This window comes from Rattus norvegicus, chromosome 1, assembly GCF_036323735.1.
Source record: "Rattus norvegicus strain BN/NHsdMcwi chromosome 1, GRCr8, whole genome shotgun sequence".
In the NCBI taxonomy this organism is placed as follows: Eukaryota; Metazoa; Chordata; class Mammalia; order Rodentia; family Muridae; genus Rattus; species Rattus norvegicus.
Genome location: NC_086019.1, coordinates 16,576,428 through 16,602,032, shown reverse-complemented (window position 1 = coordinate 16,602,032; position 25,605 = coordinate 16,576,428). Strand labels below are relative to the sequence as shown.

At 44.4% G+C, this 25,605-nt stretch overlaps 1 protein-coding gene across 2 annotated transcripts in view; it reads right to left on the bottom strand.

The window, feature by feature from the left end:
* Map3k5 (mitogen-activated protein kinase kinase kinase 5) overlaps positions 1 to 25,605 on the bottom strand; it is a 218,513-nt gene that overhangs the window by 121,867 nt on the left and 71,041 nt on the right. For both annotated transcript variants that reach the window (XM_039084822.2, NM_001277694.1), the window contains exons 3-7: positions 24,590 to 24,613; positions 20,273 to 20,466; positions 18,519 to 18,687; positions 16,947 to 17,053; positions 14,087 to 14,257 (exon numbers count right to left, since the gene is read on the bottom strand). In XM_039084822.2, coding sequence (XP_038940750.1) covers positions 14,087 to 14,257; positions 16,947 to 17,053; positions 18,519 to 18,687; positions 20,273 to 20,466; positions 24,590 to 24,613 — 665 coding nt within the window. The remainder of the gene's footprint in view (positions 1 to 14,086; positions 14,258 to 16,946; positions 17,054 to 18,518; positions 18,688 to 20,272; positions 20,467 to 24,589; positions 24,614 to 25,605) is intronic.

Sequence of the window (25,605 nt, the reverse complement as noted above, 5' to 3'; positions counted from 1 at the left end):
CTTTGTGTATAATGAATCATAAGGCACGGAAAGGTCAACCCAAGAGAACCACTAGAGCAGAGTCTGCTCAGGCAAGAATGGCCAAGATGCACATTACCTAGAGGACAAAGTCTTCAGATGCAGACTTTAACTACACATAAGGAAAGAAAATAGGAAAAGATGAAGACAATGAATGAAAGGAACAACTTTAACACAGAGTTGGAGTCTTAAAAACATCGAATAACCTGAACCTAACATATAGCATACTAGAATATAAATAGTGGGCTTAAAGGCACACTAAATACAAGAGAAGATATTTTTGGCAAAGTAAAACAAAATATTCAAAACGAAGCAGAGAAAGAAATAAGAAAAATGGACACAAGTGGACCTCTTCCTCCGTCTCTCTACAGGTATACATCACCCAACCTAGAATTCTTAAAATTGGCCAGAGGGAGCTACTGCAGGGCTTAGTGGAAGAGCCTTTATCAAATATGGTTAGAGCCCTGAGTCCAATCATCAGCCCTGAGAAAGAAAGGAAGAAAGGGGGCGTGGGTCAGGAAGGAAGGAAGAAAAGCAAGTTGGCCAGAGAAGGATAAAGGCGTAACACCCTCCAAAAGAACCAATAAAACTGAGTTGGTTTTGCAACACAAACAGTGGAAGACAGAAGAAATAAGACTCCATCTTTAGGGTAATAAAATAGATGTTGTGAGACAAGTAAAAACGGACACTCACTGCCAGTTGATCCACATTACACATACCGCCAGGGTGTTTCCAGAAAGACTGATCCGAGTTGGTACTGAATTGCAGAAAGACAAACACCAAAATGGTGACCATATGACCACATATACGGTCAATTTAGGTATAGCGTTTTAAATCTATTGACTGTTTAAATTAGGTTTCCTGATTAGGAAAACAAGGAGATACAATTTAGATACTATGCATAATTCAAGAGGACACCCTTGTGATGACTAATCTTGGTTATTAATTTTACTCCATCTGGAACTAACTAAAACCTAAGTTGCTAGGCACGCCTGTGAGGGGCTGACCCACTCCCCCCTCCCTCCCTCCCTCCCCCCTCCCTCCCCCCTTCCCCCCCCTCCCCCAACCTCTCTTTGATACAGGTTTTCCCTCTGTAGCCCTGCTGTTGTTCAGTGACAGGAACCAGTCCCTAACTCAGAGCTCAGCCTGTGTTTGCCTCCTGGGTTCTGGTATTAAAGATGTGCACCACCACGCCTAGCCTGTGGAGAATTTTCTTGATCTGATTATTTGAGAAATCTAGACCCAGCCAACCCCTGACACACCTTCTAGTAACAAACCTTCAAAAAGGACATGGAAAAAGGAAGCACTTGTGTGTGTGTGTGTGTGTGTGTGTGTGTGTGTGTGTGTGTGTGTGTGTGTGTATGTGTGTGTGGAGAGAGAGAAAGAGAGACAGACAGAGACAGAGACAGAGAGAGACAGAGAGAGGCAATTTCATGCTCATATAAAGTGAATTAACCACTGTAGTCCTCATCCCTCCAGTTTCCTACTACCCTTATAAATCACCCTCCAGTCTCCTCCCCACCCTTGTAAGCCTCTCCCTACAATTTCCCTTCCAGACCTTCACTCTTTTTACTATGATCCATTGAGTTTGCCTTTGAGATTCACACCTGATAAAAAGTACTCTTAGATGCTACAATAATGAAATCATTTTAGTGTAAACAGATTCGTTTTAGGGAAGCAAACTGCTTGACAGTCCTAACTCAGCACGGGCCACCCTTCTGTGTTGTGCACTCGGCAGATGGTTTGGCCTGCTTCGCTCTGCTCTCCCTCTGAGATCTGGCCTAAAGGAGCAGCCACTGGTGGAATGGCCAGGAAAAAAAAAAAAAAAAGAATGCTCACGCTAAATCACAAATGATCTTGCAGGGCAGAATGCACATCCATCCAGACATGTACCGAGCTTAAAGGCCGGAGGAGGTAGAAATGTGCAATCTTCCTGCGGAGAATGTCTCTGATAACATGACACCTGTGACGTCATCCGGGAGAGAAACTTGTGGCTAGTTCCAAAATACTAAGAGAGAGTATGAAACTAGCAGCCTCCGACTATTGAGTTCTTAGGCAGTGACAACTATAGGTGACATTTGGGGACCAGTACTTATCACCCTGACGACTGTTCAAGATCAGGGGGGAATTCCTAACAAAACGGAAACTGAAGCACAGAAAACGTCAGTCACGTGGTGTGAACGGGCATGGAGGAACTTGACTTTGTTCTCTGGATTCCAAGGTGTAAGCCTTTTTCTCTATCCCTCTCTACCTTTGGTTTGTACTTTAAAAAATATTTTACTAGTTTTTGGTCATGGGTGTGTGTGTGTGCTCGTGCGCGTGTGCGTGTGTGTGTGTGTGTGTGTGTGTGTGGTGTGCGTGCACCTGTGAAGTCCAGAGATCAATGCCAGGTGTCTCTAACTGACTTCATGAAATGGCATATCTCACCAAATCAGTCCCCAGCCCCCATGTTTAACTCCTGACAGCCACTGTGTCTGCTTTTCAGGAAGGATCTGAATTCAGGTCCTCTTGCTTATGTGGTAAGGGCAACATTCAGTTCCTGCCTCAGGTTCCCCCTCGACTTCCTAACTTGGCTGCCTTTGAGAACAGACCCCTTGCTCCTTTAAGCTGCTCTTGGTCACACATATTTAGGGCCATCTCCCTTGACCCTTTTGTTTCACATATTAAAAGAGAGGCAAGTTTGGGCAGGAAACCATAAAAGGAAGAATAAAAGCAAAGAATAAAGTTTGTGTCTTCTATTGAAATTAATACGTTCCAGGAAAATGGAATTTTTCACCAAATACATTTAATTAGCTTCATGAGGCCAAAGACTAAATATTTAAGAAAAAGTTAGTACAGCAATCGTACTTTATATGCCCATAAAGTACGCCAAAGAAGTTGTTTCACGTTGTTAAATCTTTACAGTCTAGCTCGCGGGGGGGATAAATGAGCACGGCTTTGTGTAAAGAAAGTGGCAGTGGTTAGCGCTGCAAAATTATTAAGAAAGAACTAAAATGATGAGCTAAGAGTAGAGTTGAAGCAGAGGAAACCTTCTGCTGTAGTTTCAGCCGTCAACTTGTCATAGACTTAATTCTCTAGGCAGAGGAGAACCTCGACTGAAGACCAGCCTAGACCACACTGACCCGTGGGAGAGTCCATGAGGCTTTGGGGTATCGGCTAATTGACACAGGAGGACCCGAGGCACCACACCGTGGAAGGCATCCCTAGATAGCCAGTCCCAGCCTGTGCAAGGAAGCAGCTGAAGGAGCCAGGGTAGCAGGCCAGCAAGCAGCATTTCTCTCCATGGCTTCTGCTTCTTGCAGCTCCTCGTTTCCCCTTGACTTCCTAACTTGGCTCCTTTCATAATGGACCCCTTGCACCTTTAAGCTGCTCTTGGTCACACTGTGTCACAGCATAGAAAAAAACAATCGAGACAACTTCATTTGGAAAAAAAATAATAAACCTTAGCAAAAGAACGGAAAACGTATGTATTAAAATTCCAATAATATTTGAGTAATAGCATGACGCTGCTTCCATTCCTGTCGTTTTTGTTTTTAGCGCTAAATATCTGTTGAAAGGGAGCTAATAGGGCGTTCTACATTCAGCTCATCCTTACCTCCGAGAAATGATATTTTGTATCTAAATGCAGTTTTATCGTGGTTTCACGTAGAAGGCATCGCTTCTCATTCAAACTTCCGAAGAGACAGATTTTGTTCAAGAACTTCCGCCTTCTGACTGCCCGTGAAAGAGCGAGGCCTTGGTGGTGAAGTGAGTGGTGTGTTTATAAAGACTGTGTGCACACTTTCATCCTGGCTGAAGAGAGTCTGCTTCCCAGCCGGGAGAAACTGGGCTCAAGTTCCATTTTGCTGTCACTTCCCCTTTGTCTGTGCCCTAACTGCCGTGATCCTCCCAGTGAGCCATGGGTGATTAAATTATAATTCCATGCCCTTCAGTGCCTCTTCAGACTCCCGAAATCATCACCTGAGAAACTTTCAAAGGCAAGGCAGAGCAGCACGTGTAGGGAATGAGTGTGGAGTCACTTGCTAACTGGATCTGGTGACCAGGGAACAGCCCGCTAATTCCAAACACTTAGACACCGGCTCCTTATATTAATAATAAAAAATATCAGAGCGAGAATTATAAAAGCCCCAAACACTGTTTATTCCACCCATTTCCACAAAATCTTTCTTTTTCCTGAAAAGAGAAAAACCATGCTGTTCATGATCTGCTTTTAAATTTAATATCTCGTGACACATCACCAGAAACATTTTTTTCGGAGCTACACACGTTTCCTCAGCATACATCCAAAAGAACTAAAATTGAGACCTCTAAAGAGATATCTGCATGCCGATATTCATAGCAGTTCTTTTTATAAGGTGCAAAAGGCGGAAGGAGCGCCATACTTGCGGGTGAATTCGGGGATGAGCAAAACGTGGTCTACACACATAAAGAGCCAGTGCTCAGCCTTGAAAGGGAAGGGATCTGACATCAGCTATCATATTTATAAACTCTGAAGATACGGTGGCAAGTCGGTTAAAATAACCACAAAGCGAATCTGAGGTGTCTCCAGTAGACTCACGGAAGCAAGGAGTAGAATCGTGATTCCCAGGGGCTAGGATAAGCGGGGAAAGCAAGTTATTTAATGGGTACAGGATTTCAGTGCTATGGGATAGAAAGAGACCTGTGCCTGGGAGGTAGGGACAGACAGACACACACCTATACAGGTTCTCAAGGCTGCTAAATTGCACTCTCAAAACCGGTTACCGTGCTACATTTCTTTTAAGGTACACTTTGTCAAAAGAACACAAAGAAACCAGGCTCACAACTTCAAATGACTGATAGTCTATCTTGTGAAGACCCTATCCTCTATTTTAAAAACAAAAACAAAAAAGCGAACATTTAGGTTTCTTGTTTCTTGTTACCACAAGTCCAGTGCAGTGAATGCCACTGCAAATAACCTTTGATTTGCATCTGCTATCCCTTTAGGACAGGTTCCAAACGGCTCAAGTGCACCAAAGAACATGAGTCGTATCACAGCTCTAGATGCATAATGACAAACTGCATCCCAACAGATCCAGCCAACTTGTATTCCCCAGGATCACTGTGGAGAGAGAGACTCTCTTGTGCAGCCATGTTGAAATGTTCTCATCTCTCTCTCTCCCCCTTTGTCAAGAGATAAGGACAACAAAAGTAGACAGTGCTGATCCTCTGACAAGTGCTGAAATCAGAGAGGCTGCTGTCATTAACTGGTTGGCACAGCAATTATCGCATGGTGGTTATGGCAAACACCTGCTGCTGCTCAGCCAGTTAACGTCCTCCTCGAGACACGGCAAACTCCTTCTACCAGGTCCTGAGGCTTCTGGGCTGAGAGATCGCTCTCTGAACTGCACGTGCCAACCCACCATATCCAAGCTCCACTGGCGCATGGCAGTTTCATTGGAGAGAACAAGTTACACCAAGCCAAGAATTAGCGGCAGATCCGTACATCCCAATAGAGTCGCATACGAAACATGGAACTATGGCAACGCAAGTTCTCCAAAAAACAGCCAGTGCCCTAGCAGGTCACCTAGTGAGACTGAATTAATGACATTCCAGAGAGCTCAGATATTCCAAGACAGACAAGATAGTCCTCCAAGTCCATTGTGCCACGTGAGAGTTGGGTGTCACAATCTTACAGTTCTCTCTTTATAATAAGGTCTTACAAGAGGCGGGGTGACGATCCTGCTAACCAGTGGCTTTCGAGTGACCCACCCTTATTCCCTTAGACTGTTTCCAGTTATGAAGACTGCCCCCCTGGCGAAGTCTGGAGCCCCTGTTTGTTACTCAGGGGTTGCCAAAGCTCTTAGGTCACAGCATCGTGTCATCTCAAAGGTGACTGCCCCTCCTGCTTCACCCTCCATCTCTCATCCCACCGTCTCCTACACCACACCAGAGTTCCTCTAGCCAGCATGGCACCGCACCTGTCTTCCCTGACTTACTTAGCAGCTGTGATTTCTTTTTAAAAAGGCATACTGTTTCATTGAACCACAGTCTAATCACATAAAGATGAAAGAAAGCGATCTGTAGGGCTTGGTCCATGAACTACGTGGTTTGAAAACATGGAGACCTGAGTTTGCCTTCTAGAACCTACATATGAGAAGCTCTTGGCAGCAAGCACTTGCAATCCGGGGCCTGTGGTGATAGATTCAGGCAGATCCCTGAAGCTCACTGGCCAGCCAATGGATGAGGTCCAGGACAGTGGGAAGGAGAGAGAGAGAGGGGGAGAGAGGAAGGGAGGGAGGGAGAGAGGGAGAGAGGGAGGGAGGGAAGAAAGGAGGGAGGAGAGGAAGAAAGGAAGGAAGCTAGGAAGGGAAGAGAAAGGAAAGGGAAAAAGGGAGGGGGAAGGGAGGGAGGGAGAGAGAGGGAAGGAGGGGAGAAGAAGGGGAAGGGAGGGAGAGGAAGAAAGGAAGGGAGCTAGGAAGGGAAGAAAAAGGAGGGGGAAAGAGGGAGGGGAAGAGAGGGAGGAAGAAGGGAGGGAGGGAGAAGGGAGAGAGGGAAGGAAGGAGGGGAAAAGAGGAAGATGAAGGAGAGAGAAGGGGGAAGGAGGGGGAAAGGAGGGGCAGAGAGGGGAAGGGGAGGGAGGGACAGAGAGAGAGAGAGAGAGAGAGAGAGAGAGAGAGAGAGAGAGAGAGAGAGTTAGTTCTGAGTAAGCCAGTCTCTACTTGGTACTTGGTAACTGTTGGGCGGAGCCTAGAGATGATGCTAACTACAGCTGCCTGGGGGTCTTTTCTCTTTTCTGTTGAACTGAAGCTCCTGTCTCTCAACTTTCTGTGGTACATGGATCACAATTTACTCGAACACAAAATGCTCCAGGCTATGACTCAGGTTCCAGGGACTGACTGCTTGCTGAGATACTGCATTTTTTTTTTTTTTATCCCAGCACCTGAAGTTGACAGGGCAAGACTCCAATGACTATGCCCCAAAAGAGAAGGTCAGCTGAGGGGGGGGGGTTGGGATGGAGGCCCCAGAGCAGGTGTGAATGGGCATCTGTCGGATGAGGTGCTTGGGAAACTCAGAGGTGCCCTAACCTCAGCACCCCAGCAGGGCAACTTCATTCTCAGCTCTAACAGAAAGCTAGGTGAAGGTCACTGCTAGTGAGAAAAGGCAGGTCCTACAGAAGGGACTGAAACAGTAAGAAGAGGCACAGCTAAATTAACTAATTAAATACAATTAATTTACATCAATTAATTAAATTAATAAATTAATTAAAATTGCAAGCATTAAAAACGATGCATTTAAAAAAAATGGGGCCAGGCTTAGTGTCTGGCAGGATAGACAGACGTGACAACTCTAAAGTTATGGGCAGGCACTCTGGTGACGTGACAGTTCTCCATTGGTCAGTAAGTCAGGAAGTGATAGGAGAGCCATTCTAAGGTCTCACAGAGTTGGCTGACCCTTAGCAGCCTTTCCTATCACTAGAAAACTCAGAGCCACTTGGAGTGAAATCATAAAAACACGGGCCCTCAAGACCTTGACCACAAAGCTTTTCTGAAGGCAGTTAATCTTGAGCTGAACAGGAAACATTTAAATGAAACCAAGCCAGAAAAAGACAGAAGAATCTCTGTGCTCCTTAAATGGACCTAACACAACCTTGATCTGTCTGGCTGTAGCCAAGCTCCTGTTTTTAAAAGAGGAAACACTTCTATTCTGCTCATGTGCCCAATGCACGTGACCTCACTCAAATACATTTTCCACTCGAATTCACAGACCTTGGGAATCAGGTGTTTTGGGGAGCATGACTGACACACCATATCCACGTGGGCAGAATGCCCCTCACACAACCGTCTCTAATCCCCTCCCATGAAGAAAAGTCTAATGTGTAAACCTCACGGTAATAAGCATTACTCCACTGTAATAGGAGAGGGGGGAGACATCTACCGGGTTAAGAGACAAAAACAAAGCTCTTTCACTATATGAATAATTTGAGGTACAAACTCGAATTTCAAAGGATACAGGAAGTCACTGTCCTTTAGTCTTATCTAGGCTCTCAGTCATTGCTGTGTTTCTAGTCTTCTTCAGGGCTACCAGGAGGACACAAATTTTAAATACCATTACTTCAGCCTCGCATATTAACAACAACGTGTTACTAGCTATCGGGAACTCCTGAAGAGTCACTTTCTTTAATAAACAGACAGATACATGCCAGCAGGGTTGTACACAGAAAACTATACATGAATTGGTCAATATTTCAGGAATAGTAAGACAGGCAAAAGGACAATATAAGCAGTGCTCTGATATAGCCACTGTCCAGCGGTGGGATGAATGATATTAAATATAACTGAACTGCACGTGAGCCACTGGACTCCCTCCTGGATTTGAGGATTATGGCACCCACCTATGCATCTATACAGACACTTTACACATACAACAACACCTAAATAACCTATAAAGAACTTAGGAAACTTTCATTTAACACGCACACATACATACATACACATGCACACACATACAGGCATGCACACGCACAGGCACACATGTACTAGTACTAAGACCCAGGGCCTCATTCTTATAAGGTAAGCACTTTACCACTGAGTTACCCTCCCGCCCCCAAGTCTCTGTTCAACTTTTCAAAGGACTTTCTCTATCACAACGTTCTCTAAGTGTATACACCTGCTGCGTCTAGGGTCAACAAGTTGCTGACTTCTCTAGGCAATGCCAACATCTCCGGGTAGTTATAAAAGAGGCAAGGAATTGGGACTCCCCCCTCTTTAACATCCTTACCAAAAAATTAATATTGTCAGATAATAAAATCTGGGCATTCGGAATAGAATTTGTATGTTAGCATTTTGGCTATAAACGGACTTTATTTTATATAACCAAAATACATTTTCCGGACATTTGTGCTTTTCTTTTCTTTTTTCTTAGGCTCATTTCAATGTTTTTCTTAAATGCTTTTAGGCCAGGCCATATATATTGAGCAAAATCCTGTGCTATGTTTCTTGGTACCTTTTATATTACTCATATATTTACACTTCCCAGTGCATAGATTCCTTCCTGTATTTCCAGGTTCCCCTTCCTCCTAAAGAATCCCCTGTCACATTCTTCTAGTGAAGGCCTGCTGGTAACAAAAGACACAATATTTATTTACCTGGAACAGACACAGTTTTACCTTCAAGTTTGAGAAAACCATTCCTGGCCTCCTAGCCTCTGCTCATCTTTCCTTTCTTCTGGTAGTCACCGTGCTGGCCCACTGTCTCCTGGCTTCCCTCGATGAGGACTGTACCCTCTCCCTTACAGAATGTAGCTGCTCTTGGATTACTCTTACGGCATTTCCTGGCATTTCTAAGATCTAGCAGCTTCATGATGATGTGTGAATGCAAGCTTTTCTTTGTTTAGTTTGTGGGTGGCTTGCTCTGCTCTCTAAACTTGTGGGGTCAGGATGCATCAAGCTGAGGGGGAGGCATCGGCCATTTATACGCTTGGAATCTTTTTTCTTCTTGAACTTCAAAGTACAGGTTGTGTCAGATGCAGCAACGCTTGCCGTGGATCACCGAGAAGGTTCATTTCTCTCTCAATCTTTTTCTTCCTTCTGCTCCAATCTCATTTTGAACTACCTCTTCTCAAGGTTATTGACCTCTGCCTATATTATGTGACCTATGGGAGATTAGCACCAGCCTATGGCGTTTAACTTCTAATACGGTATTTTTTTTTAGCTCTAGAATCTCTGATGTTCTTTCTTTTTCAAATCTTTCCATCCCATAATCCCTCGCACTACTATTCATCATAACCAACTTTCCAAGTGCATTCTTTAACATTTTATTACTCTTTTTATGTCCTGTCCTTCTTCCCTCCCTCCCTTTCGCTCATCTCTCTCTCTCTCTCTCTCTCTCTCTCTCTCTCTCTCTCTCTCTCTCCCTCTCTTCTCCCCTCCCTCTCTCCCATACTTCAAGATGGGGTCTCATGGAGCCTAGGCAGGTGCCAAACTCACAGTGTAGCTGAGACTTCCATTGAATTCCCGATCCTGCAGTCTCTACCTCCCAAGGGTTGGCATTACAGGCGCACATGCATACATCACCACGACCAACTCTGTGGATGCGTTCCTATGCCTGGCTTTTCTCTTGACCATGCATCATCCTTTTCCATCCCTTCAATAACTTTCCATGGAGTAACAGACATAGAGAATATGCTACAAAACCTGGGCTCTCTTATTTCTTAAGAGTTTGGTTATATCTTAGCCACCGTTCTATTGCTGTAAAGAGACATTATAACCAAGGCAACCCTTATAAAAGAAAGCATTTAACTGGGGCCTTACTTACAGGTTAGCACAGGACCAGCATGGTGGGAAGTGGACAGGTATCATGATGGAGCAGTGGCTGAGACCTTTTCCATACTGAACCATAAACAGCAGGTAGAGGTGGGGTAGGGTAGGGAAGGGTGGGAGAGCAGCCAGACCGGACCTAGCCCAGTGATAGACTTCCTCCAACAAGGCCACATCTCCCAGTCTTTCTAATCTTCCTCAAATAGTTCCACTCCCTGGTGACTAAGCTTTTCAAATATCTGAGTCTATGAAGGCCATTCTCATTCAAGCCAGCACATTGTATTACCTCACCCCATGGGCTCTGACCCACACCCCAATGCAAAATCCATTCCTTTCAACCTCAAAAACGCTCCAGAGTCTCAGTGCTGTTCAAAAGTCCAAAGACTCGAGGCAGTCTCTTAACCGTAACCCGTTGTAAAGTCAAAGATCGCCCACTTCCAACATGTAATGGCACAGGATAGACATTACCGTTACAAAAGGGAGTAAGGGGAGCCCAGTGAAGAGACACTGGACCCAAGCAAGAACGAAATCCAGCAGGGTAAACTCCAAATTCTGCTATGAGGCTCTTCCAATCCCCTTCCAGCTTTGTTGACTGCCACACATTTCTCTCTTAGGGGATGGCTCCACAATCTGTCTGCAGCTCTCCTTGGCAGGTATCCCAGGGCTCTGGCATCTAAACATCTTAGATCTCCAACACAATCCAGGAATCCCCCCTCCCCCAGCTTCCCATAATAGCTTCTCCATGCAGGACTCCCCTGAGTTCTGTCTCAGTGGCTTTCCTCAGTAAAGCATTTTACTCCTGTAAAATGCTTATTAACCCTAAAGCCAGAATAACACGGCCAAAGCTGCCAAATTCTTCTGTTTGCTACGGCTGGAACCTGCCCCTCTCCTCGAATTACATTGCTATAAGCCTTCAAGCGTTTTGGCCCAGGAGATCCCTCGGAGCTCTGCCTTTTGCAGGTTGCAGGGTTAGTTGAGTGTGGTCTTGCCCTTTATTCCGTTTAGCATCAGGCTTTTCTTTCATCTGTTTATAGAACAGGAGCCTTGGCCCCAGCCTTGCATCCCCTGGCCCTCCTTTTCTCCTCAAACTGAACCTTTTATAGTTCTCTTTGCTTCACTTGTCGCTTCTCAATGTAGGTAGGCCCAAGTGTGGTCACGACCATGGGACGCAGTCCATACTAAGCCGTCTTGAAATTTCCTCTGCCAACCTCATTAAATTCAAAACTTTTGAATGTAGCCTAGGGGTATATTTTAGGATGAGGGTGAAAAGCCGTCACATCGTTTGCCAATATATCACAAGAATGGTCTCTAGGCCAGCTGCTAATAGCTGTCCCCTCTGTAGCCTTTTGAGCTGGGCCTGTGTAGTCCAAACGGTCTTCAGCACATACTGTCTTCCAAGTTCCTACAAGGATGACCCAGTGAGCCCCACTTGGAGAACTCAACCTCTTTTACAGTCCAAAGTCCCTAAGTTTTCCATATCCTACCCACAAGCCACAAGGTCAGGATTGTCATAGCAACATCTCTACCCCTAGTACCAACTGCTGTCTTAGCTACTGTCCTACTGCTGTGAATAGACACCATCACAAACGCAAATATAGAAGAGAGCAATTTAAATCGGAGGCTTGCTTAAAGTTTTAGAGATTTAGTCCACAACCGTCATGGCAAGAACCAGATAGCTAAGAGCTTTACATAGCTAGGATAGCTAAGGGTTTTATAGACCGATCCACAGATGGCAGGCAGAGACAGAAAGACAGACAGACAATGGTCCCGATGTGGGCTTTGGAAATGTCAAAGCACGCCCTCAGTGACACAATTCCTCCAACATGGCTACATTTCCTCCAACAAAGCCACACCTCCTAATCCTTCTCAAACAGTTCCTCTTCCTGGTGATTAAGCATTCAAATACAGGAGCCTAAGAAAGCCGTTCTCATCCAAGCCGCCATAGGTTAAAAGAGGCCAATAGAGTATTAGCAATTGGTCAACATATGGAGGCTTGGTTTTATTTGTTGTTGTTTGTTTTCCTTTTTGTTTTGTTTTGTTTTGTTTTGTTTTGTTTTGCATGGTTCTGTGATGGCCTTAACTTACAGTACTCCCCTTCATCCTAAGGCTTAGCCTTTTAGAGTTTCTCTTGAAAGTTTGAGATTCTCTGAGTCAATGACTTCAAACTGAAAGCCATCTCCTCTGCCATGGGCGGCTGCTGAAACTTCTGTGCTGTCCTACAGTCTTCCAGCTGCCAGTTTACTTGGAGGCTCCTTCACCCAGGGTCCAGACAAGGAGGAGCTCAACATGCGGATCCTGTGTCTCCTTCTTCTGTGGCATGGCCATTACTCAAGGGTTATTTCTAGGAACTTTGGTTACCTAGTATCATCTCCTTAGGCCAGTAAGATTGTGATTTTCTATTCGAGTCCAAAGAGAAGTCTGGGGGATTAACTCCATGTTCTTCCCGTAGCCAAGGACCAAAACCTCCCCAGGTTCTGATCCTCTCTGACTCCACACTACTCTCTAACTCTTCCCAACAGTTTTAATTGTCATCAGCAGGAAGATCAGCACAACTGAAGCCACTCTGTCCCTCCAACCCCCCATACCCCGCAAAAGCCAGAACCTTATGAAGCAGCAGCACATTTGAACACAGTCCATTCTTTGAATTCTTTTGTGTTTTTTGTTTGTTGTTGCTTAGGATTTCCTTGCTTGGTTTTTTTCTTTCTCTTTTTTGTTTTGTTTTGTTTTTAGTATTTTGAAGGCCTTGTTTAAGAAATTCATTCCTAACCCAAAGCCATAAATAGTCTGCAGTTTTAGGCTAAAAGTATTTTCCTTAATATATCTTTATTTTCGCGTTTGGATCTTTCAACTCGCTTAGAATTAAACTTCTGCGTGAAGCTTAAGAAAGAGATCTGGGGGGTTGGGGATTTGGCTCAGTGGTAGAGCGCTCGCCTAGGAAGCGCAAGGCCCTGGGTTCGGTCCCCAGCTCCGAAAAAAAGAACCAAAAAAAAAAAAAAAAAGAAAGAGATCTGGGCCTGGAGCTGGGGTTGCCCCTTAGGATTGTCTAGCATAAATATGGCCCTGGGTTTGATACTTACTGCCAGGAAAAAAGGGGCAAATTTAAATAAGTGAAACAAAGCAAAATAGAGATTCAACTTTGTTTACGTCTCTGAGGAAATAAATCCACTTCCTAGGACCTCTACTGAAGTCCCAAACCCTCCTCTGGCTCATCACTTCACTAATCACTTCCCATACCCTGTCATAAAACTAGTCTGATGAGCATAAACCTTTGTGCTACAATGTTTCCTTGGCCCAGGCCATACTACAACCTCCTGAGCCTCCTCTGGCCCAGCAGGTTCCTCCATCTACTCTCCAAAATTGCTATACCTATTCTTGACCCTGGACTCTTTCAAAATAAACTTCAGAAATCAAGTCACATAAAAAAAAAAATCCGTTCTGGAACAATTAAAATATTAAGCTGGTGTATCCACAAAAAACTTGTGTATTTTTTTGCCTTCCTCAAATCTCTCCATATTCTTTCTATTTTTTTCCTCACAAAATTATACTTTTGCTTTTCATAGTACACATTTCGAATCAAATTACTTTCTTAACTTTTCTATCTCATTTATGTAAATTTACCCTTCGATGTTAAATGAATCTCACCAGGTTATGTACTAAAGTTAGGAAATAAATATTTGGCTCACAACATACAATCGAGCAGGCACAGTCGGAATGCTTCCCTTCTCTATCTGCACAGTGTTGCGCATCACGGACTTTGGGAGTGGGAAGGTACTTCCCATCCTCCAGCCTTACCAAGATGCTCCATGGTCCCTGCTTTCGGTGTCAGTGAAATTTGAATCCAAAAACATGTCTTTGTAGATTCGGCCAACGAGACAGTACATATCCGAAGCAACTTGCTCTTCACTTTGCACCATGGGGATCATGATGTCAAGAGCTTTTGCTCTGTCTCCAGGGAGATTTCTCCTAAAGTAAAAAGCATTGTTTACGTATAGATCATAAAAGCGATTAGAAACCAGTTGCCTAGTCCATGTAATTGATTTGCAGCAGTAAAGTTTGGCAGAATAAAAATAGAACCTGAGACTCCTCTGTGGACCCTGTCCTAAACCTTCTTATTCGGATGCATGTCTACTGAGTCTGTCAGGGATCTCTTGTGAGGTGTGAGGGGTCAAGACGATGGACTTATAGCTACCAGAGTCCTGATCTCCCCGCTGCCTGTGAACAGGTTCAAGATGGTGGAATGCTACTGTGTGCACCCTGTGACCCTGAATGGAGCAGAATCAGCTATTATAAATAAGGGAAAACTCTTGACCTTTGTTTTCAATGGCTTTTGTTCCAAAACAATGAAAAAAATTCATTCTTAGATGATTGCAAAATTAAAATCCATCCTAGAGTTCACTGGTTTCTCCATGTGGCTAAGCTTCTGTGGAAGTCGCCTCACGCAGTTCTTATGGTATGGCCTCGAAGATGAGACCTCAGTCGAGCATGTTAGGCAAGCACCCTACCCCTGAGCTCTACTCCGACTTTATTTTTCACTTTGAATTTCAAGACAGGAACTCACTAAGTTATCAGGACTGGCCTTGAACTCCATGCAGCTTTTTCTTAAGTAATAGGTGTGAATGGCTCTCAAAATCACACTTTATATTTCTCCAGTGACGAAAATATAGTGCTAAGTGAAAAATAAAGTCACAAAAGAGGCTGACAACAGTATGACTCCACTTATGAGAAATATTTAAAATAGAACAATCAATACTGACAGAAGCACATTAGTGTTTGCCAGGAGCAGGAGGATCTGTGCTGTGTGGGCTAGGGTGACTGCCAATGGGTAGAAGCTTTCCATATAGGGTAAAAAGATACTCTATAATTTGTGGGAATTACAGCTATATAACTCAATTAATATACTAAAATCAGAGCTACATGATATTTTACATGAATAAGATAAGATATATTTCAAATAAAATAACTTTTAAAGTTATGTGTACTGTCATATTCTCGACTACTATTTCAAATTTTTTGGTTTATAAATTCAATCTTTACCTAAACATCTTGGATTTAGAATATTGCTTTATACAAATATGCTTTTCATTCAGTTATACGCTACTTTTGGAGAGAGAAGGCAAAACACACAAAGTAAAGTTGTAAGAGATTCCTAGGGTTTTCCTCTTTGTTTCAAAAGACATTTTACTTTAAATAAAAAAGGGGACGTGTTTGACAAAGAGCAGGGACGCTCCGGAGGTCTTATCCAAGCCCATCAGATGTAAAGGACGTTTAATAAGTGAAATACATAGTGGCCTTCTGTCTACATCTGTTGGTGAGGTTGGCAAGTTCTCCAGTTCTGTTGGGTAGGGGAGGAAACACATCGGTTCTAGCTGGACATCATGGCTTTCTAGGACAGCACATCTCCGCCGGGAGCCTTCGGAGACAATTACTCAGCCTTTCCAAGCTTCAGCTATGAAATGAGGGAAGTTACGATACACGGTGAGCTCTATATAAATCAGATGTCTTCTGCAGCAGCACATATAAGCACCCACCTCACCCTGAAGGAAAGAGTGGTACAGCTATGTATTTTTGGACTACGCAGGGCTCTGGTTCCATCCAGGGTCAGAGCACGGATGACCCTGCGTGATGACTGCAGCGGGGAAGTCGCACTGAGGTGTGCTGTGATGCAGACAGAAGGCAGAGGGGCAGGGGGACTAAGACAAGCTCTGTCAAAAGTGACTCAGACAGGCTCATGGACACGTAATTTAAAATGTCACCGGCAGAGTTCCGGTCATAACTAATCCTGCTCACAGCAGTCCTGGGGGTAACTGTCTCTGGATGAGAAAAACATTCACTTCCTCAAAACTATCCTCATACTTCAATGAGTCAGTATGTGAAGGGCCAGATGATAGTGAGGTTGTGAATTCTCAGCCCAGGGCTCAATCAAATACGCATTGAGAATAATTAGGGAAATGTCTATACTGAACCTGCACAGATTTTTCCCCTGAACAGAACAAACTAACAACCATCCACACAGCATGATAGTATGTTAGATATCATAGTTATCTAGAGATACAAATATATATAAATATAGAGAATGCTTAAATATATAAAGAATGTTTGGTTGTTATACGAAATCCTGTACCAATCTATAAGGACTTGAACATCCTTGGATCTGAGTACCCTTAAAGAGTTTGGAACACATTTTTAACAAACACCCAAGGAAAACTATATTTGCTTAAAAGTAGTATAATATTGATAAAATATTGAATGTTATAAGATATAAATAACAAACACAAGCTCTGTCACAGGAAAAAAAAAGAATTATAAAAAAATTGTAACTACAAATACCATGACAGGCTTTTACTAACAGAGAGACAAAGGACTCTCGCATGCGGGCACACACAGATACACACAGACACACACACACACACACACACACAGGCTGGTAAAAACAACAGCCATCAAAAGACAGACGTAGGAGGATTAAAAACTCAAGCCAGCCTGAGATATACAGTGAGACCCCGTCCACAAACAAACAAAACCAGAGAGAGATCAGAAGGCTTGCACTACTTCGCATGGGCTGTGGTAGATATGGGAGCTGCTGGGAAGCCACAGGGACATTGGTAAGAGCTGAACTGTCATGTCGGAGCCATCCCAGGAGGGAATATCTTACCTGTTCAGTGCAAAGGCATAATGAAACTTCACGTGGTGGTGCGAGGCCAGATCGAAGGTCGGTAGTTTTTCTAAGGTCTCTACCAGCTTCACTATGGAGTCATAGTCCTTTCAACAAAATGAACAGAACAGAATTAAACCCTGAGGAGAAATCTCCGACAAGACAGCCAGGCATCTAATGCTGAGAAAGGGACTAACGGCAAAGTTAGAATTGTTGAGGGGCATAGAAGGCGTCTGCAGCAACCCGCCATCGACACACACATACACACACACACACACACACACACACACACACAACACGCGCATGCACATGCGCACGCAGCAAACAGTCTACACAGGAAGCCATTTAAGAGAGCTCTTAAGAGTTCTGATAAGGATGCTGAGTGGCTCCCGGTAGGGGCGGGGGTGGGGAAGGACTCAGTTTTCTTTAAGGGGTTGGCCACTGGGAGTTTGACCATGCTCTGGCGAGTATACACAAGTTGGACTTAGTATCTGTTTTTTCTTTTTCTTCTTTTATGGGGGGAGGAGGGGAGATCCAGAGGCAGGAGGTATGGACCTGGGAGGATTAGGAAGTGAGTGATTGTGGTATATGATGTGAAATTCCCAAATAATCAGTAAAAGTATTGTGTTAGGAAAAAAACCAATCTGTTGAGACCTTTGAAAACCCTAGAAGCAACAGCCGTGTTTCTCCTAAATTCCTATTACACGGATTAAGGTATGAAAAAATAAAGTTATGGGATGTGATAAAATCCAAAGAAACAAAACAAATAAGCCACAGTCATGTGACTGGCTCTTTTCACGTAGCTCCTGTTCTGCAGGCTTCCATCAAGAACCATAAAATGATTCCACCAAGGACATTAAAAGTTTGAAGGTCATAAGGCAACTGACTGAAATACTGTGGTAAGTGAAGCAAGATGACTGCAGGTCACGTTAAGTGAGTTTCCTCTAGCCGCAGGCTGCTAGCTACCATGGTTCTCCATGTACTGAGTCTCTCTGATGGGTGAAGTTTTACACAGGACCAAGAGGCTGGTACAGGAACCAGAAGCCAGGAGTTACCTGGATTTTATGATACAACTCTAACGTCACACCCCTCACTGAGAGAGTTTTAGTCTACTTGCTGGATCTTAAAAAAAGGCTACGACCCAGCAGAAGAAATGATGCCATACGTCCGTGGGTCCGCCACTTCTTTACGAGGACTTGGTTGCATATTTCTTGCTCTTGGCACCATCAGATTCAGTAGCATAGTTTCAGGAAGTAAAAGCTATATCCAGAGAGATCTACGAGCCTCTGCTGTTTGCCAAAACAAAGCTCTCATTGGCTGACTGACAGGTGTGCCCGAGGCTCACCGAGGAGATCAGCCCTCCAAGAGCTGATCAGGTGAGCAGCTTTTGAGGAAGGGTAAATATGAGCGTGTCATAAGCCCGACAGTTAGCATCTGCGAGTCTCTTCCACTCGCCATGAAGTCACAGAGGAAAGGTAGCAACCTGGATTACTTATTACGTAGCTGAACTCTAACACCCCAGGCCTTCCTTCCTCTGGCATGACATCTGAGAGACAGCTCGTATCCTCTCACCTGGATATCTCTGTAGGAAAGCAACAGGTTGATAACAATGTCTGCCGTCAGAACTTCAATATTGTCTACCCGCTGCCGGATCCTCGCCAGCTCAGCCGCCAACTCTTTACCAGTGTACAGATTCCGAGCTTTCCTGATGTCGTTGAGTATAGATTCCCGGAAGTACTGGCTGGCGAAAAAAAACACACGTTTCAGAGAGTTAGCTCTAGAAAACAATTCACTGAAACACAGACACGCAAGGCATGTGTCCACGAGCAGTTTTCAGCCACTAAGCCACACTGAAGGAACACCTCATGTATCTGGCATTAGTAAGAAATCTGGGAGTGTGTGTATTTCTTTTAGGATTCTGCCGTATTTCAAAAGAATATCCAAATTCTATTTTTTCATTGTACTGCTTCGAGGGCAAATTATCTCAAATAATTTAGACAGGCCCATGATCTGACTCTCCGCTAACATAAACAACTGATGACTCTTCGTTTAATCACCACGTTTGCTGGCCGTGGTGGCACCTGCTCGCAACCCTAGTGCTTAGGAGGCAGAGGCAGTTGAAATCTCTGAGTATTGGAAGGCCACCTCCACAGAGTTTGCGACTACACAGAGAGAGCTCCAGGCCAGCCAGAGAGCTCTGAATCAAGAAAATGACTTTTCATTTCTGACTTAGAGCATGTATGTGTGCTTCCGTGTGTGTGCCCAGTCATGGGTACGGCGGTCGGAGGCCAACTCTATAGGGATCGCCCTTCTCCTTCTGCCATGAGAATTTCGGGGCCTGGACTTAAGGTGTCAGGATTGGCAGCACGCACTTGCCACCGAGCCATTTCGCTGGCCCAGGGATTATTCTTAACTAAGCTATGTTCTTAGCAAATTTTGCAAAACTTTGGCCCTTACACTAAAAGTCCCCTGACATTTATTCTGATGTAGCCATAACTGATCGTGTGTGTATGTGTGTGTACATATATATACATATATATTTATTTCTTTATAAACATATATATTTATAAACAATAAGATTATATATAAACTTACTTCAAAATAAGTAAAAGAAATATAAATATATATATATGATACAGATAGATCAATAGATAGAGAGAGAGGTCTTTGTCATTATTATAAAAGAATTAATAGATTGGGGCCGTTTTTTCCTTCCATTTTTATTAAATTGGGTATTTCTTATTTACATTTCAAATGTTATTCCCTTTCCCGGTTTCCAGTCCATCAGTCCCCTAGCCCCTCCCCCTCCCCTTCTATATGGCTGTTCCCCTCCCCATCCACCTCCCATTACCTCCCCCCCAACAATCATGTACACTGGAGGTCCAGCCTTGGCAGGACCAAGGGTTTCCCCTTCCATTGGTGGGGCCATTTTTTAAATAAACCAAGTGAACGAGGTTTAAATTGTGAACTAACCAGCCTCTCCTCTCCTCATCCCCCTCCCTTCCCCCCTTTACGTGTTTATGGCTGGCCTCTTCTCTTCTTCTCTTCTCTCTCTCCCTCCCTCCCTCCCTCCCTTCCTCCCTTCCTCCCTCCCTCCCTCCCCCCTCCCTTCTCCTTCTCAACTCCACTTCCCTTTCCCTTAATAAACTCTATTTCATGCTGTAAGAAAAAACATTGTGAACTAAGATGACATATTTTCCCCTCCACTCAGAAGGTGCTGCAAACCATTCCCTGGTTCTTAAGCAGAAACACGTGACAAGGCACACGCATGAACCACGCAGGGCAGCACTGCACGCTCACCACCCACCGTGGGTGCAAAGTGTTACCTGGAACTGGCTTGCGCCACCTTCAGGAGCTGAACGAAACGGTCCACGAGAGGTAAGCAGATCGGCCCCAGCAGGAGCTCGAAGTTGGGCTGCATGAGCTCGGTCAGGCCCTTCATGAAGCTGCTGTCACAGCAGTAGACCTTGTTGTGTGGTGTCACCATGTAGGGGATGAAGGTGTAGTTCCCAGTGCACACCTGTGGAGACAGGAGGCGCTGGGCAGTAGGGAAGTCGCCCAGGGAACACCACACTGACAAAAGAACGCCAGGCTGTGTTTCAGTGACTCAAGTCATTATTTCCAGTAATAATTCTGAGTGCAAAGGGAAACAGGAGAGATCCATTTCTTATTTATGGCCCATGAAAACAGAATTTTCCAATTTCCTTAATTGCTCACTTCGGCGTAATCAGGGCTGGCACGTGATTGAAGCATCTTTCATCGGCCGTTAAATATGCACGCGCTGTCACACGTTGCGACTAGGATACGTGCTGAAACCAGAATCATTGAAGCATAACTTCCGGTCTCCGGGGAATCAGAAATTCAGTCAGGCCCCACAGAGGACAGCTTACGAGTTTCACTGGGAACTAAAGGGCTTCCCCAGGAAGAGGGCAGGATGCAAGGTTACTTCCCCCACTCACTAAAACCTGAGACTGTCACAGCCCTAGCTCTTCCTGCCCGACAATCTTGGATTTGCCTGTCTCCCTCCTCTCCTGGCAATGAGGTCCATACACCTCACACTTGCCTGAGTCTGCAGGGGTTTTCCTGTTCCACACTGGCATCCCTGTTACACTCCCGCCTCCACACCAACCTCCTGCCATCCTCTCTCTACCGAGCTCCCAGACAGTCTTTAACATTTTAGCTCCTCCAGCTGCACGAAGCCCCATGGGAGGGCCTGTGATGAGGATGAGGTGTGTGAGCCTGTCCACAGGACAGCCTGTGATGATGTGGAAGCTTACGCGGCTGTCCGCAGGCTCCTGACCCCTGCACACCCCACCCTTTGCTAGCAGCAGCCTGTGCCCTCTGCCATCTGTGACTGAGACCAGGGTTGGCTGACCTAGCAGTTTACAGATCCTGTCAAACGAGGGGATGTTTGTGCCAACCAAGGCACGGTTGGGGAGATGACAAAGGGAACTGGCGTACAGACCCCTGGATAAGCAAATCTGACTGCAGTTTAGGGCCCAAGGAAGGGACCAAAAGGCAAGCTAAAGATTTTCAACTACATACTCTGAGCAGTGCAGAATGGACAGGGGATCCAGGCCAAGGAAGAGAAAACAACAGTGGCTGTGCACTTTGGCATTCTGGGCAGACAACAGGATACACTGTAAGCTCGAGAGCCAAGATTTAAGGAAATGAGGCAGAAAGCTATGTGGCATAACCAGATCGGAGTTGTGGCAACGGGAGACAGTAAGTAGTTACGAGCGCAGCACTCAAAGGAGAATGGACTGTGTCTGAGAAACAGTCCCATGCGCAGGAGCTGAAGGTGAATCCGAGCGGGGCCTCTTTAAAAGAATGGATACATTTTAACAGAAAGCGAGAACTCAGCCTGCAAGCCCAGCCTCACTGGAAGCATGCTGCTCTCTGAGGAACTGCCGGCAACAAACCCCACACAGGGACCCATCTCCAGTTAAACTGTGAGAAGGCCTTCAAGAGACTGGAACTTGAAGTTGGCTAGAATGGAATGCTCACTTGGAAGAGTACAGCTTTCCTTCAAAAGATTGGGAGGGATCTGGGGTGGGTGGGAATGTGAGCGCAGATCAGGGGACGATTTGATATAATTGAATGAGATGCCAGGGACCTCTAAGGGAAAACCCCTAAAGAAAATCAGACAAAGGACTGAGCAGTAGACTGGGTGTGCGCCTCCTGGAGGGCACTAGGCGTCCCAGCCTCAGGAGGACATGGAGAGCACGTGCTCTCTCACTGCTCTGCCCTGACTGGCGAGAGCAAACATTAGCTCAGCACAGGCACGGAAGAAGGTAAGCATAGCTTTACTGTCCCCACAACCTCAGTGCTTACATGACTACAGCACACACAAAAGAGGCTCTTGCTGCCACTTTCCAGGTGAGGTGACATTAACCTTAGGTCAAGCTCCTGGCCTTGGTGTACCTAAGCTTCTAGCCCATCTCTGAGTAGCATGCCATGGCTGCTAGGGGTGAATTAACCAGCTCACATGACCTTCACAGAGAGCCACACTCGCTCTCCCACCCGATTTCACCTCCACAGGAATCTGCATGAACTAATGAGGGCACGCTGTAAGCACGAGAGTTTATTATGGTCAGATTTAATTATTTCTGAGCAGGTTATGCTTTGACACATCTGGATGTCAGCAGCGAGCAAAAAAGGAGATCGATTGTCAGAGTACGAGGAGGACCTCCACAGGTGGGGGTGGCAGTTTTCTATCAAATCAAGTTGCCCTTCGCAAAGTGATGGGGAGACCAATCAGGAAGACTGGAAAAGAACTTGTTCTTCTATGATGCCACCCGGATCTCAGAGCAGCGCAACCACGTAACTTAGCCCTTTGACTGAAGAAGCCACTGCCCAAGCTGTATGCATATTCATTCATTCTCTCTCTCTCTCTCTCTCTCTGTCTCTCTCTCTCTCTCTCTCTGTCTCTGTCTCTGTCTCTGTCTCTGTCTCTCCCCTCTCTCTGTCTATGTATGTTTAAAATCCTAATGCTCAAAATCCCAAACCTGTACTCAATCCTATCCAGAGCACAGAAAAGCCACCAACATCCAGTCTTAATCTATATTATAGCTATGTTGTTTTGAATATTAATAATGCTGACCTTGCTTTTCAATCCTTAAGAACTATATGAAGGAACAAAAGTATATGTAAGAAGGAGTCAAACTTCTTGAAGGAAACATGTTGAAGGAGGTGTGCACAAGTCAAGTTTATAAAGGGCGTCCAGTCCCCAGATCACAGCGGAACCTAAATCAGTATCTCTAAGCACAAGGCTCCTCTTACCCTTCCTTCCCTTCAGGCTTAGGGAATGATACCCCCCTTGGTGGACTCTGATATAATGAGGGCCACCATCTCTGCAGCAGGGCATGTGTCCTAATTTCCTAAAAACGTATCTGTTTGTTTGCTTGTCCTGATACGCACCTACACTCTAGCATCCCCACTTTTTCATCTCACACAACAGTAATGAATATCACTGTTTTTATTCTCGAGCACTGTTTTTATTCTGAGTCTCCTTGGGAGGCACCAGAGCCAGGTCCTGGCACATAGTTCACGTTCAGTTAATACCTGCTGAGTAGAATGTGACACACTGTACTGAAGCGTGGGATGGAAGTGTTCATTTCCCGATGGAATGTGAGAGATATGAGTTTATAGTGGCACACTATCCACACTGCAGTGCGTCTCCCTCGTGGGGAAACCTTAAACCTACCAACCTTAACGTTAATCTCACCATCTCATATGGGATCATGTGTGATCTTTTGCCATATATTACTATCACTCTGAATTGTAGCTGTATATCTGTTTTAGGGTTCTTAAACACTGCCCTACTTCACAAGATAGAATAGATCACTGGTCCATGGGGCCGCTCCCATTTCTATGGTAACAGCTCAACATTTTCGATGTAGTCCTTTTAAATTAAAAATATTAAATATCTCTGGTTTTCACATTAATTTAATTCCGTATGAGGGGTTAGTATTCTGTAATATGATCTCAAAGAAGGGTTTCAGTGTTTTGAGAATGAGCCTGGGGATTTAGCTCAGTGGTAGAATACTTGTCTAACAAGCACATACTCATGAGTTCAGTCCCCAGCACCACTGAAAACAGACACAAAAAGCCAGCCTAAGAATTTGACTGAATACCTCAAAACAGAAGATATATGATAGGTAAACAGAAACACCAACAATATATATTATATATTTATATATTACATAATACACATATATGTATATATTCATATATATCAACATATACTATAAATTATATATCATATACATATATTCATATGCATATATATTTATATCCATCGATATTGACATACATAGATAATATATATCACATATGTATTACTTTGTTATATGCCTTGATATTGCCAATTATAGTTGTGTAACATTGAATGTACTAGGAAAGTTTTTTCTAAAACATAATTATACATTAAAAAAGTAGGTATTAGTATTATCTTCTACTGTTATAATATTTCACTATGATGGGTTAGTTAAACATAATTGTGTTTATACAGACATATGAGAAGCCCTAAAAAGGAACAAAAGAAATAAAAACTGACTATCTGTGCAGATTCAAAAATAACAGATTAACCAATGGAAAAGAAAAGATTCGAAAATCTTTGGAAACTTAAGCCAAATACTCACTGTGTTCTTCTGGCAAATGATTTCCTAAAAGAAAAAGAGAGAAACAATCTTAGCAAATGTTATGACAAATCTGTGGCCCTTACTAAACACCGTACACAGTAAATTTGTATTACGTTTGTATTGGCAATCAGAAATGTCAGAGGAACACCGTAAACACATTTATGTTTGCAGTCAGAAATTAGACACTTGAGTTTCTACTGAAAAATGTGTAGGAGAACACAAAAGTATGAAGTTCCATAGTAACAACACGAGCGCCACAACAACACAAGCATCACAACAACACAACCATCACAACAACACAAGCCTGTACAAATCCCTAAACCGAGTGCCCGAGACCTACTCTAGGGAAAGCAGATGTCCTTCCCTAAGCAAGGCCTCTCACAGCCTGGGATAAGAAGCAGAGCCCGATGGGTAGCCGCAGGTAACAAAGGGTATTTTTGCCAATGGCAACCTCACACATAGATAATGAGGGCAATAAAAGTGAGAGTAATTTAGATGTTTTCTCTATGACACTTGTAATGGGATAAACACACCACACGGACAACATCCGTTTCCTAGATTGTAAGGAACGAGCTCATGAAAATGACTGGGATATGTGGCTTTCCACACCGAAACTCTTATTAAACGGTATCTACCGCTACTCCTATCATTACCAGACGTTAAAATAACTGGAGGCGCTGGGGAGAGGATGCGGAAGAGCCGTGGTATACTAGCTTTGCTGGTGGCGAGGCAATCATGATTTAGAAAATAGAAAATGAGACTGCATATTAGGGAAGAGGCTATGTGTGTTGTCATGGAAACAGGAAATGTAAGGCATTTGTGGAGTCTTTCTGCAGAGTCCATCTGGCTAAGGGGAGCAGCCAGATCCAGCAAGGTGAGAGCAGAGACACAGAGCCCAGCAGAGTGACCAGCATCCGGATCCAGCAAGGTGAGAGCAGAGACACAGAGCCCAGCAGAGTGGCCAGCATCCGGATGCTAAGGGGAAGCACAGAGCCCTTGCAAACCAGGCTCACGCC